The sequence below is a fragment of the Mytilus galloprovincialis genome, chromosome 14, assembly GCF_965363235.1.
Source record: "Mytilus galloprovincialis chromosome 14, xbMytGall1.hap1.1, whole genome shotgun sequence".
In the NCBI taxonomy this organism is placed as follows: Eukaryota; Metazoa; Mollusca; class Bivalvia; order Mytilida; family Mytilidae; genus Mytilus; species Mytilus galloprovincialis.
In genome coordinates this window covers 1,955,183-1,970,297 of record NC_134851.1, presented here as the reverse complement: position 1 = coordinate 1,970,297, position 15,115 = coordinate 1,955,183, and the positions used below count along the sequence as shown (strand labels likewise).

Here is a 15,115-nt window from a genome sequence, read left to right as displayed (position 1 = left end):
AGGTCTGACTTTTAACAGATTTCTAGTATATATAGTACCGTAACCCTTGCCATATTCTGATTTAGGAAAGCGCTTAGGATGCACGAAATCATAAAGTGTTTTTATGTAACTTGAGACCAGATTTAACAAATACATGCTTTATTGTATCAAAATACACTGTTATAGATATACTTCCTATAAGATTTGAGTTTCAGTTGAGAATGTCTTTCTCTGTCATTTTCGCCTTCATTCTTCAAAACCTGCACAAATCATAAAAGTGTAAAAAAGTGCTACATTTTCAGTTCCAGTCAAATTTTACCCAACAAAGTGCAAATGTATATAAATTAACAATGCTTTGAAATAAAGTTAAGATTGGATGTCTTTTTTATAAACGCCCTGTTGGAAATTACAAATGTACATACATGAAAAATCCCTAAGAATAAGAGAAATGGATCATCTACCATTGCGCATGAAATTAGTCAGATCTGCGTTGGATACAATATTATAATTCACCTTTATAAAATCATGTACATAGAAAAACAACAAAATATCGGAAGAGCTATATTTATCTGTGCTCATATTATCTGGAACAAACAACACATGATATCGGCGCATTTTCACGGTAAGGTGGGCATGGTAACGTTCCACACTTAGCGACAACTGCATACAACATTTTCCCATTCTGACTAGTACCGCCACTCTCTCTATATTGCGCCTGGTGATCAACACATATGTATTCAGACGCAGCTTCGTGAATGTCCCTTCCTGCTGCTAATCGTCCATAATATTCTAAGTGCCAATCTCCATAACACTTTGTTTTTCCTGGAATCATGACAACCGATGTTTTACCAGTTGCCCTACACACTGCGCATGGTGGGTCGTTTTGGTAAAGATTATTCCCAAAGTAGTTGTCCTGGTATTCCCCGCCGTACATTGTCGATACTTCAGATGGAAATTGAACCTTATCTCCATGAATGAAATCAGGATCGTGTGGTAAACAGATAGTGTTTGCAGGCGCTCCTTTATGAGTGTAATATCCCCCGCCGATAATTCCTACAATGTACACAAAACAAAGAATTAAAAACCTATGTAGTATCACAAGTTCTGGGTCAGTGGAGGGGTACAATAATATCGCATCAGGATTTATCCTGGCAAATTATACATATCTATATAGAATCAAAGAATATTGTGTTCATTTTCAAGGTTAGTACAGTTATAGATTTATACGGTATGTATTGAAAAGTCACTGAAGAATATTAGGAAAGAAAGATAACTCTAATGTTAATATGTTTAATTGCACTTGACGACAAAATTTTATACCAAATTAGTCCAGGGTATTTTTACAGATGCCAATGGAAAATCAACACAACATAGCTTTATTATACATCAAAACGTAACTTATCTTCCCTTCTCATCCTGTATGATGCCCTTATAAGTCTCGTAGCTACCTTTTACGTTGGGTTTGTGTTTTTTTCAGTGGTGTAGAACCCACATTTTATTCGCCATGGCTACGAACTTTAAAGCCTTGGAACCACAAAACCATTTCAACTGTTGTCAATTCCAAGACTTCTAGTTTTTCAGTATCAGAAATATTTGGAAATATAGGATTATTTATTTCGATGTTGATAAAATTTTTTATATGTAATATCTTTTTATTATTTTGACAGGGACACAATGGTTTTACAAGTTCGACAAATTCAAACCAAAAATCTGTTTAGCCAACTATATTTTTGCTTGATGTACTGTTTTAACATCTGTGTGCTTTGTGGTAATTTAATGTAATTCATTATTTAACGCCCCTTTCTGCATATTTGGGGGAAGCTGGAGATAATCGCCCACTATCGGCAGAAAAAAAGTACCCATTCCTAGTCAACTAAGATTGTAGTCAAATGTACTTGCCATGTCGATGTAATAACTCACAACTCCAGTGTTGATAGGCTAGTGTAAAAAAGGCCGTTAGTTCTCTCGTTGAATTGTTTTACATTTTCATTTCGGGGCATTTTATAGCTGACTATGCGGTATGGGCTTTGCTCATTTTTGAAGGCCGTACGGTGATCTATACTAGTAGTTGTTAATGTCTGTGTCATTTTGGTCTCTCTTGTGGAGAGTTGCCTCATTGGCTACATGTATCATACCATATCTTCTTTTTTTATAGTGATATATTATTTACCGAAGTCATAACAACTATAGGCATACAACATATAAACTACACAAAGTATACATAGATAGCAGAAGATAATGTGTGAAACATATTACATCATGATAGATCTTAATTTGTGTGCACGAAATATAAATTTACTCAAATTACATAATTCTCTGAGATAACTTAGAACTCATTATTTGTATATTTTTATACATAGAAGGTTTTCAATAATATGGTCTTATAAAATATGATCTAAGACCGTGATAAGTAAGACATTTAAAAATCAAATGCATCTCATCTTCAATGTCATTTTTATAAAAACTACATAGTCTTTTACTTCTTGTAATTGCAGAATAGCGACCACATTCTATAGCTGAAGTATTACTACTAAGTCTTATTTTGGTAATACTTGTCTTATAAATAACTGGTATTAGTTAACATATAATATAAATAATTTTGTAACCAAAAGTTTTGAAAAATATATATATAACTTGTACATTTAACTAAATTATTGATTTGGCTGTCAATTAATAATACTACATTGGACGGTCCAACAAATCATACCATCCAGTCTCGGAAACCTTTACTAGTTCTTTAAATAAATAAATTAGAACAATATTAAATGAATTTGTATTGTCTTTTTAATTATTTATCTTTCGGTAATTACTCGGTACATGTGTTATGTGTATACAAAACGTCTGCTGATTATACAAATGGGAGAAACTATTGAATAATATAGTTATCTTCTTGAAGATATAGGTCATGTCATAAATATTTACCTGTGTATACTAACTCGGTTCCATTAATTGGACAGTCTTTTCTTCCCCATCGTGTGTATGCAGACCCTAAAGAAGAACAACAAAAACGTTAGAAGTATAGTTATGAATACTGTACATGCATATTCGCAAGTAGTAAAAGAAAGTGAAAATCGGAAAAGTAATGTTTTTTTTTTTTTTATTTCTAAAATATTTCCGATTGAATTTTTTTTCAAAAGAGGTTAACTTTGAATTTCTTCAAAAAGGGGGAGACATGTGAATTTTGATAGATAATTGTCTTATTGACAATCATATATATCATCTCCTTATCTTTGTTTACGGAATGACTGTGATCTTTTTTTTTTTGTCTTATATGACGAAATAACATCAAAAATGTGTTGCACTGTTAATAACCCGCGTTACATGTTATTTCAAATTGCGAACCAATTATTTTTTTTTTGTTATTTCGAATAGACAGAAAAAATAAAACAGGTCTGGAGTTCCTTATAATTCAATTCTGAATTCTATTTTAGACCGGGGTAAATCATGAAAAAACTTTGACGACGTCACGGTCACAAATTTATATTTGTATATCTTTAAATCGTCAAATTTTATATTTCAGGTTCCGTACATTTGGTTTTTTTTTTAATTTCCATACATATGATATACATTTCCGTTTTATTGATATAAAAATATACTACACGGTCATGGACTTTGTTTTTATGGTATACAATGTATGTCATTCAAATGCATATCAATTTTTTTTATCAGATATAACAACGAAATATTCAAACTCATAGGCCGAAAATAAAATGACAATGCCATGGCTAAACAAAGAAGGACCAGCAGACAAACAGCAGTACACAAAAGATCAGATAGAAAAGTAAAAACTGAGCAGCACGAACTCCAACAAATACCAGAGGTAGATAGATCTAAGGAGCTTTGAAGGGTAGGCAGATCATGCTCAACATGAAACACCATATGTATATCCTTCAGAGCGGTGTTCTTGCATGTTAAAATAATACCACAATACGTCGAAATATAGGTAACGTCACCACGTTGTGAGCGATAATTGGAGTTTTTCACTACTACCTATAGGAAACGGATTAGTTGAAAAACGAGGTCAGTGCCCATATGAATTATAACTATTGGACGTTATATTCCGTTTTGGATAAATCGGCACAATTCACACACCAAAACCTCCTAGAAAAAATGTCTTTTAAATTCTATAGTCAATGGTGTTGAAAACCCTGACGATCGGAACACTTTGCAGTCAAATTCTTGCGTTCTGCACCCGTTATAGATAAGATTCTAGTTCAGTTTAAGCGAAATTTTCATGTACTAGTATGATGGAGATAAATCGATAAAGAGTCAAAATCATTTAATAAAATATGTATAAAGGAATATGGAACAAAAATACCACTCCTGAAGACAATTTACGCCTCAAACATCAACGTCTTTTATAGATCAATGCCCACTGCATCGGATTAGAAATCATATATCAACGAACGATTGTATCCCGTTACCTATAATAGGTATGCTAAATTAGTATACAAAAAGTCATGCGTATATATTAGATGCTCTTCTTTGGACTCATCCTGTCTAGCAGTAACAACTGTACATTCTTATGTCTGCATATTCATGCCAATGTAATAAAACTTACCGGTAAGTTTTGAATTTTCTAACAGTGATGTCTTTTGTGTCAATGCTGAAACCTCTGCTCTGAGCTTTTGCAGTTCTAACGTCATGTGTTGCAAGGTTGATGCAATATCCGGATCGTTTAAAAGAAGGCGTGTTTTAACCGCTACTATCCCGTTTAGAAAACATGTCCAAACAATCCACTGACATAATTGTTTACAATCAGACATCATTGTATTATAAATTCCAAAGATAGCATACCAGTCACGTAGTTGAAACTGATAACAGCTTATCGAAACAAAGGTGACCATGTTGGTGAAAATCGTAACTATGTTTACTTCTGGATGTCTTCTCGGTTTTTCCATCTTTGGGTTGTTGTCCAAATGCATATACCCATCACATAGGTTTACGTTTTCAATAGGACGTCTGATAAGAATTGGACGTTAAATCAGATACCTAGAGTAAGTGATATGCCATAGTCTTTGTATGTGAAGAACCCTTGCAACAACTCTTTGAGGGGCCTGCAGGTTGACCGTTGGAACGCCAAAATTCTGTTTTATCCAAATACTCGTACTTTCTCTAGTAGCAGTCCAAATTTCGCGAACTCCTGCTCAGACCTGAACGTCCTCTATTATAGAACAGGACACTTCTATTATTCGTTCTTATTGTTAGTTTATTATCGTCCTAACAGGCATTCTATAGTTGCCACATAATTTTGTTCAACCAACTATCAACCAAACAATTTGTTAAAGGTCACAGTTCTTTTTGTAAAAGACATCATCTGTCAAGATTGCAGGTCGGATTCGTCCATTGAGGCACACATGTACATGTACTTTATCTTCTTTCCAGACAACACAATGAAAAACTTTTTCTTAATATTGATAACCATCACATTTACTGGCTTGGTTATAAATTTGTATAGTATCGAAAGAAAGATATAACAATTACTTTCTGCAGAGCTTAGAGATCATGCAACACTTTTTGCTGAGAATGTGGTGCGAGACAATACAATCACCAATCTAATTAAAATATTGATCTCTGATTACGTTATACTACATTCTAATTAAAATATTGATCTCTGATTACGTTATACTACAGATCAATATTTTAATTATAATTAGATTGTACAATCACTTGTCTCTTTACCATAAGAATGTGGTCTGAGACAATAAAATCACTTGTCTCCTCACCCTTAAAATGTGATGTGAGACTTTAACATTATGTATCGCCTAACTCTTAAAATGTGGTGTGAGGTAATAAAATCACTTGTCGCTTTACTCTTAGAATCTGGTGTAAGACTGTAATGTTACATATTTTTGTATATTTTGTAATTCTGGAAATGTTGTCTTTTTCCGTAATCGGACTTACTGTTATCATAACACCGGTTTACGTTTGCCAAAGAGCTCAGTGCTATATTATTTTGTATTTGGAAACTTTGGAACACAATGGAGTAAGTTAATTTTATCATTGTATGTTAGTTTATAAGGGAATAAGCTTTTTAATTGTTTTCTTGATGATTATTATGTGTATTTTTTACACAACACACATTCTTGTCGTCCGATAACGGGACAATGTATTTTTTGTGTCGGCAAACTTGTTTTTGACTTTTTTTTATGTACGAACGTCTACTAAATAATTATTGCCTCATTGCATAAAGTCCCAGGGTCGCAATCAACCCTATTTGTTTATTTTTTGAATTTTGGTAGACGACACACGCTTGTTTATTTTGAAACTACAGTCCCGCATCAACACAACATGTCAAAATTTGTGCGCATCGTTGGGGTATAAATGTGTAACCTCTAGTTTGAAATTTGTTCGTGTAACTTTTAGAGACCTTTATTACACTGTTTTAAGTCTATATATTATAGTTGTTTTTCATACTATAGTGCTGAACAGTGAAACATGTACTAACACACTATGACTTTATGTATTAAGTATTTGGTATTGTAAACCCATTATTCCACATACTTTTAAGGTTATTATTTTAATAAGGGCATTATTGTTATACTAAATTTTGTAGTCTTCATTCATGTACTCTTTTTGATAATGAATATGTAAAATAATCTTAAAATAAGGATCTAATTGCTTTTATTGTAAACTTATGATTGTCATTTGTACTTTCAGATCTAACCACATCATCATGTTCTCAAACATTTTGAATAAACGGTTAAACTGCTGCATCGCCTTTTCCTTATAAGGCCAGGGCAGTACAAAGACCATCAAATTACTCGTCTAAATGTTGTTCGTGTTGCTAAGTTTGTAGCTTACTATGTTGTGTTTGTGAACTGCTATTTGTCTATTTGCTTTTTTTTTTTATTTTGTTTCATATGATGTAGTCTTTTAGTTATATCGGCTTACAGTTTTGAAAGTCCCAAGTTTTGCCTTTATTGTTTACTAATCAATCGAAAATCCTGATTTCCTCAAAACTATTTAGTAATTCTTACAAAATACACAAAATATTCAAAACATATATTTTCAGACTCATTAAGCTTTGCCATACATGAGCAGGCTAAACATATTACGTTTACTTTGAACAAACAACACAAGACATTGGTGCCATATCATAATAAGGTGGACACGGTAATGACCCACATTTAGCCCCAACCTTATAGAAAAGTTTTCCATTATTATCAACGGCACCACCTTCGATATATTGTGCCTGGTGATCAACGCATACATATTCAGATGCAGCCACATGGCTATCGGCTCCTGATGCCAATCTTCCATAGAATTCTCGGTTCCAGTCTCCATAGCATTTTGTTTTGCCGGGAATCATTACCACAGACGACTTGGTAACTGCTCTACAAACTGCACAAGGTACATCATTGTTATATAAATTATGACCAAAGTAATTGTCTTGGTATTCACTCCCGTATAATGTTGCACTTCCACCAGGTGTATCCCCCTGAATAAAGTCTGGGTCGTGAGGTAAACAAACGTAGTTAACAGCTGATCCAGTATGATCAAATAAGCCTCCACCTGTAACTCCTGTAAAAACACAAACAGATTCACACATGTCTTTGTAAATATAAAGTGTAAAAATGGGATAAAAACATCTAACTTTGTTCGATAATATAGGTCGTATAACCTCAATATGTTTGCACACTTTCTGTAAAGTTCCAAAGTTCTGGAGAAAAAACACTTATTAAAAACATCTTTACAAATTATGCTCACAAAAGAAGAATTTGTCTGAGGACATGAATTCCCATGCTCAAGCTTGGGAATTTTCTAAATTTCAAGGGGCATAACAATAGAACGGTATATGTATCATAAACCGCATTTGAACTTTGGGATGTAGTTCTAAGAATTGTGTATGACTTTCATAAAACTTGGACAAAACAAACGTAAGCTTGAGGAAACGACAAAATTGCAATTTTTCAAGGTATAAAAGTAAAATCACAAAAACACTTAAATAAACTCATCATAACTCCGAGGAAAATTCATAGCGAAATGTTTCTAATTTAATGGCAAAATTAAAAGATAAAACACATGACAATAGCATATTTCTGACTTGGTACACACCTTTTCTAATGTAGAAAATGGTGGACTGAACCTGATTTTAAAGATAGCTAAACCTCTCACTTGTATGACAGTCGCATCATTATATTGAAAACGATAAGGTACATTACACTAGAACGGTGAGCTACTCATGTCACAATTCAAAGTCCGTCTGCAAGTTTTTATATAATGAGCATTTGGTACAATTTTCATAAACTTTAGTTACAGTATATTTCCATGTTTAACATATTGATTGAGTACATTTTCGCATTGTTGGTGATGCATGATGCTTAACACTAACAGGAGTCGCATCATCGAGTGTCAGTTCTCTTGGAGTTCATTCGATTCCAACAGTTTTTCATGAATCAATCTAAGGGATATGAACATCGGTAAACTAAATCCCTTTGATTTAAATGGAATAATTTCGGGTCTATTTCTTTCAAATAACTCTAAAACGTATTAGGTAATTTCTGTTTAAGTAGCATTACTATGTGGGTTTATCTCACTTAAAATTACAATAATTACCCGTATAAACCAGCTCTGTCCCGTTTGATGGACAGTCCTTCCTTCCCCATCTGGTATAAACAGAACCAAAACCTTAAAGAAAATATTTTCATCATCGACTAAAATTTATTTTTTATTCAAACAGTGAACACAATATGCAATACGTTAAATCATTTGAAAACAAACGGAATGATTATCTTATTTCATAATTTAAAAAACAAATCACACACACACTACCATCTTAATTCTTCTTTCATCTAAAAACATGAAAAATAAATAGCGAAATTGATCAGAATGTAAGGGGAAATTGTAGGGAAATCAGATTTTAAGTACTAAACAAGAGTTCGATAGGGGGATAATTGGGCATATAACATACAATGCATACGGTTCGACAACTATCAAAGCATAACGAAATGTGTCCATATCTACATTTTCTTAGCGGGTTATCTCATTCTGGTCGCCATTTTCAACTAACACGCTGATAGACAATGTCACTAGTAACAAAAGAAGTATATGTTTATGTTCAAGCACACGTTCCTCGGAAGTTTAAATTGAAATAAAAATCTTACCAGACTTTGAGTTTTCTAACTGTGTTACTTTAGTGTTGGCGGATCCGAGGTCCTGTTCCAGTTGTGAAGTTTTTTGTTTAAGAGTTTGTAACTCCAATGACATTTGTTTGATTTGAGCCATGACATCAGGATCGTTTAAAAGAAGCCGCTTATCTTCGGCGATAACTTCTGCAATCGAAAATAAAAAACAAACAAAGCATTTGAAATTGCGCATTGTCCTTCTAGAGTTCCTAATATATGTCTAGATAGTCTACATGTATATGTCACATAACTACACCCCCGTTATCTTATATGAATAACTATTGTTAGCTTTATCTTATGAAAATCGTTTACATTTACATTACTTTTGATCCGATTGCTTTTTAAACTCGTTGCTTTTTCTTGTCAAATAAGTCTCGAATACAGTTCACACACGGGATTGTACTTCAAGTACCTGCTGATCTGTTTAAATGTATCCGTACATATAAATGTCTTTTAATGAAAAAAAACAGCAACTGGTGACGTATACGTTGTAGGTTATATAAATGCAGTTTAAATAATGGGGATGATACCAGCTGATTTTTAATCATATCACATTTATTTATTCTTTATGACATAAGAAGGTATAATATTATTCTCATGGATCCGAAATCCGTAAAGGATTATCAATTCCGACGGTATTTTACCCAATCTAAACTTACACATAAATTGAAATAGAAAACGATATCATGCAATTGACTTCTGCTATGCCTGTTTGAGTTTATGGTATAGGTTAAACAAATAAGTTAATTATCGTTTTTACCTATATGAAAAAATATTTTTGTGAATTGAATCAGTCAACGAAATGGTTCACCTTTGTTTTACATTCAATGTTACTGCTCTTTTCATGGCTTACACTCTCTAGGTTATGTGATAAATTGAAGGCCATCTGAATACGGATTTGATGTGGTCGATTTATTCACTTGCCAGCAAATAATTTATAAGCGATGCTAAGACAGGGCTATGAATCAATCAAATTAAGGTAATCACTCAAGACATTTTACGGTCGCCATCATGAGCTCATTGGCCATAATGACAAAAGTGTGTCAGAAATCATATCTGATATTCTTCCTCAGTCATAATTACCTTCCATCATTACCGAACTGAACAAAGAAATAACACGACTGGTGCCGTATACGGTGCATGAAATGCTCACCCTTCCGGAGCACCTAAATTCACTCCCGGTTTTTAGTGGAGTTTGTGTTGTTTCTTATTTATCATTTATAACTGTTGATGTAAATGTCCTTTGGTTTTTTGAGTCTTTGTTTACGCCTTGGTTTTTATTGTTATTGTCTTTTTTCTCTTTTTAACCAGATTCAACCAAATTAGCTGCTAAACCGAATTATTATTTCATTAATTCACTTTCATTAATGATAGAACAAAACTTTATCATATTCAAATTTGTGACATGTCAAGATCCAATGCCCCTTTCAGATAAGGAATAGTTAATTAAAGAATCAAGTGTATGAAAAAACATAACAAACGAACAATCTATGTGGAAATAACGGCCACAGTTCACTTGGAATGACGAGATCTGATATCATAACAGAATTGACGACGAGATTGATTTGGCTGACAAGTCTGTGTACTGTTGATGGCAATGGATGCTCTATTTCCTCCAGTTTGAATACCAAAGAGAACGAGGACCATGATCCCCAAATACGTTAGTTCTAATTCAAATCACCACCTGGTTTCTTTTCGTGGATGAAGTGTACATGTGTTCATCAAACACTATTTGATGGGAATGAAATATGACATCCTCACAGTTTCTTTATTTTAACGGTTTTGAAAAAAAAACAGGTTAAATTTTAAACCCACCTTTTTTTCTCAAAATGTTGTGTACCAGGACCAGGAAAACGGCAATTGTTATATTATAGTGTAGTAGACCAGTAAATTTTTCACACTTGATAAAGCCTTTAGCGACGGGGGCAAAATAAAAAAGGAAGATATTCCATCAATTCTGTTATTATTTATAATCTAGAACATACAACACATGTTATCCGTACGTTGTTATAGTATGGTGGACATGGCAAAGTTCCGAACCTGGCAACAACTGCAAACAATAGTTTCCGGTTTTGATTAGCACTACCACCTTCTAGATACTGTGCTTGGTGATCGACACATATGTATTTAGACGATGCCTCTTGCGAGTCCCTTCCTGCTGCTAATCATTATATTTTAAGTGCCAATTTCCATGTAATCATTATGACAGAAGTTTTGCCAGTTGCCCTACATACTGAGCATGGTGGGTCGTTTTGGTAAAGACTATTTCCAAGTAGTTATCCTGTTACATGTATTCTCCGCCATACATTTTTGATGCTTCAGACGGGAATTGGATCTTATCTCCATGAATGAAATCAGGATCGTGTGGTAAACATACATAGTTTGAGGGCGCTCCTTTATGTGTGTAATATCCGCCACCGACAATTCCTACAAAGTATACAAAACAGGGACTTAAATTTTTTTTATTGAGAAACACAAATGATGGGTCATTAGATAGGTACATGTACAATAATGTCACAACCGGGTTTTATACTTACAAATTATATAAATTGTATCTATATAAAGATCAAAGAATATTGTGTTCATTTCCAATGTTATTATAAAAAGAAGATGTGGTATGATTGCCAATGAGACAAATGTCCACAAGGAACCAAAATGACACAGACATTAACAACTATAGGTCACCATACGGCCTTCAACAATGAACAAAGCCCATACCGCATAGTCAGCTATAAAAGGCCCCGATATGACAATGTAAAACAATTCAAACGAGAAAACTAACGGCCTTATTTATATATAAAAAAAATGTTAAATTGCACTTGACGAATGTGTACATCAAACAGAATTTTATACCAAATTAGTCCAGGTTATTTTAACAAATGGAAAAGTATTTCCTTCTGCAGCTTTAAGATCGTAATGGAAAATCTACCCAACATAGTTTTATTATACATGAAAACGCAACTTATTTCCCCTACTCATCCTGAATGATGTCTTTAGATCTATATGTCTCTTAGCTACTGTTTACGTTGGGTTGGTTTTTTGTCAGTGGTGTATCAGAAAGAATTGGAAATATAGGATTGTTTATTTCGATGTCATTTAAAAGTTTTATATGAACTATCTTTTTTATTTTGACAGACGAGGAAAAGTGGTGTTTTTTTAATTTTTATTTTTTTTTTTTTTTTATCTTCAATGGATTTATAAATTCTTACCAAAAATCTGTTAGGCCAACTATATGTTTGCTTGAAATCTTGTTTTAACATCTTTTTTTTTGTGCTTTGTGGTAATTTACTGTAATTGATCGTTTAACGCCTCTTTCAACACTTTTGGAGAAAGCTTGAGATAATGGCCCACTATCGGCAGAAAAAAGCATCCTAGTCCACTAAGATTGGAGTCAAATGTACCTGTCACAACCTCAGTGTTGATAGGCTAGTGTAAATTAATTAATTGGTTAGTTTTCTCGTTTGAATTGTCTTACATTGTAATTTCGGGGCCATTCATAGCCGACTACGGTATGCGGTATTGGCTTTGCTCATTGTTGAAGGCCGTACAGTGACCTATAGTTGTTAATATCTGTGTCATTTTGGTCTCACTTGTGGCGAGATGCCTCATTTGCAATCATACCACATCTTCTTTTTTTTATAGTGAGTATTGATACTGAGATATTGATATTATTTGTACATGGAACGTCTACTGGTTACATAAATGAGAGAAGTATTGAAAAATATAGTTATCTTATTGAAAATATAGGTCATGTTATTAATACTTACCAGTATATATCAACTCGGTTTCATTAAGTGGACAGTCTTTTCTTCCCCATCGTGTGTATACAGACCCTTAAAAAGAACAATAAAAAAGTTAAAAATATAGTTTTCAATATTGTACATGCATATTTACTATTACCGTATACTAAAGTGTGAAATAACGTGAAAATCAGAAATTTCTTTATTTTTAAATATTTCTGTTTGAATTCTTTCAAAAGAGGTGAACATTTAATTCTTCAAAAAGTGGTGAACATTGGAACTTTTTATCATTGGCAATCATATATCATCTCCTTATTCTATATTTGTATATCTTTAAATCGTCAAATCTCAAATTCCAGGTTCCGGAGGTTTTTTTATTTTTTATTTACTAGTGTTCAATACATACATTCCGTTTTATTGATATAAAAAGTCATGGACTTTGTTTTTATGACATATATCATTTACATGTATATCACGTTGTTATGAGATATAACAAAGGAATATTTAAACTCATAGGCCTAAAATGAAATGACAATGCCATGGCTAAAGAGAAAAGAACCAGCACACAAACAGCAGTTCACAAAACACAAGATAGAAAACTATCTCGACACGAATCTTAACAAAAAACAGAGGGGGATGTAAGGAGCTATGGAAGGGTAGGTAGATCCTGCTCAACACGAAACACCGCTTTGAATTTATATGCTATAAAGTGTTGTTCGTGCATGTTGAAATAAAACCACAATACGTCAAAATGAAGGTAACGTCACCACGTTGAGAGCCGTAAACGGCGATAAAAGACGATTTTCACTACTAGCTATGATACGTGTTGGTTGAATAACGAGGTGGGTGACCATATGAATTGTATCTATTGGACGTTTAATTCTGCTTGATTAAATCGGCCCAGTTCACACATCAAAAACTTCCAGCAAAAATTGTCTTTTATATTCTTTAGTCAATGGTGTTGAAGATCTTGATGATCAGAATACTTTGTAGCAAAATATAGCGTTCTGCAACCGTTAAGTCCCGGTCACAACAGATCGTACGTTTTTTTTTGTCATGGAAGATATGTAGTCCAAATTACAAAAAAAAAAATTCGAGTGATCACATCAACTACGACATGTCCACGATGAGTACACGACAGAGAAAAAAGAATTGTAATTGTAATGTCGTAGGTAAGTCGCAAGTCAGTCGTACGACAATCGTGAGTTTATTTACGGGTTATTTTTTAGGTTTTTATGTCATGGAATGCGCGTGTTAAGCCAAATTTTGTAAACGTTGTGTGCCGCTTGTTATCGTTTGCTAAACGCTACGACAGTAGAAACAAATGCAGCGTTTCATTAATATTTTCTGCACCTGTTTTAACTTTCAATAATGAATGCACATGTTGGTAATCAGACTTATTACAAAAGCTGAAACAAATACATTGTTTAATCAGGCTGAAGTTAGAACAAAATGTAGTGTTTGTACTAACGAACGATGAACGACAAACTGTAGACGCATTTGTAGCGAGTGCAAAGTTTGTCAAAGTTTAGGTAAACTTTGCAAATGTATGTTAGAAACAAATGACCAAAACATGTGCACGCTTAGCAGATTGTGTTGTTTGTGTTAGAAAGAAATGCAACATTAGTCGTTTTAAACATATGTCAATTTTGCACACAACAGTGACTGGATCGTCCATCATTACCACGAATTATTAAAATTAGCCTTTCTTAGCTGCCTCGTTCATTGTTTTAGAAGAATTCATATGTTGCGGATTACAGCAGTAATATAAGCACAATTACAGAAATGTTTTGGTAGTCGATTTTATTACCCACTCTGAAAAATCAAATATGGCGACAAAAAATACCTCTAAAATAACTCTAAGAAAAATTCCAAGCGGAAAATTCCTTATAAAATGGAAAAATCAAAGGCTCAAGCACATTCAACAGATCGATGACAACTACCGTTTTTCAGACTTGTTACAGGCATTTCCCACGGGTTAAATTTTCAAGATGTCTACCAATCAGTTTAAATTTCACAACCATGAAAATGTTAGTGTACATTATGTTCAGACCAAATCTTTTAAAGGAATATAAAAACGTATCTAAAGTTTCTAGTGCGTCATGTGGCAGAGTCATATTTGATTGATATATCAAATATGATATTGATGATATTAATTTTATTGGAGTGTTTGATAGTTTGGTTATTCATTGTTTCTATTTCTAGCACTATTGTTCTAGTATCATTCTCTTTTCCCTTTGGTGAACCTCTTTTCTTTCATATCATTTT

The 15,115-nt window shown here is 33.3% G+C and overlaps 2 protein-coding genes and 1 long non-coding RNA gene across 3 annotated transcripts; all 3 read right to left on the bottom strand.

Annotated features, from left to right (window-relative positions):
• Positions 1 to 527: 527 nt before the first annotated feature.
• Positions 528 to 4,776, bottom strand: LOC143059679 (short-chain collagen C4-like). Its single transcript, XM_076233220.1, has 3 exons — positions 4,541 to 4,776; positions 2,902 to 2,967; positions 528 to 1,032 (listed from the first exon to the last, which is right to left on the bottom strand). The coding sequence occupies exons 1-3, from the start codon at positions 4,746 to 4,748 to the stop codon at positions 560 to 562; spliced, it is 747 nt and encodes a 248-aa protein (XP_076089335.1). The 5' UTR covers positions 4,749 to 4,776; the 3' UTR covers positions 528 to 559.
• Positions 4,777 to 7,364: 2,588 nt separating this feature from the next.
• On the bottom strand, positions 7,365 to 9,224 carry LOC143059577 (uncharacterized). Its single transcript, XR_012973518.1, has 3 exons — positions 9,087 to 9,224; positions 8,539 to 8,610; positions 7,365 to 7,503 (listed from the first exon to the last, which is right to left on the bottom strand). It is a non-coding gene; the product is annotated as an uncharacterized LOC143059577 (long non-coding RNA).
• A 1,850-nt stretch (positions 9,225 to 11,074) lies between these two features.
• LOC143059328 (uncharacterized) lies at positions 11,075 to 13,255 on the bottom strand. The gene is made up of 4 exons (XM_076232810.1): positions 13,237 to 13,255; positions 12,875 to 12,940; positions 11,425 to 11,534; positions 11,075 to 11,206 (listed from the first exon to the last, which is right to left on the bottom strand). The coding sequence occupies exons 1-4, from the start codon at positions 13,253 to 13,255 to the stop codon at positions 11,075 to 11,077; spliced, it is 327 nt and encodes a 108-aa protein (XP_076088925.1).
• Positions 13,256 to 15,115: the final 1,860 nt, after the last annotated feature.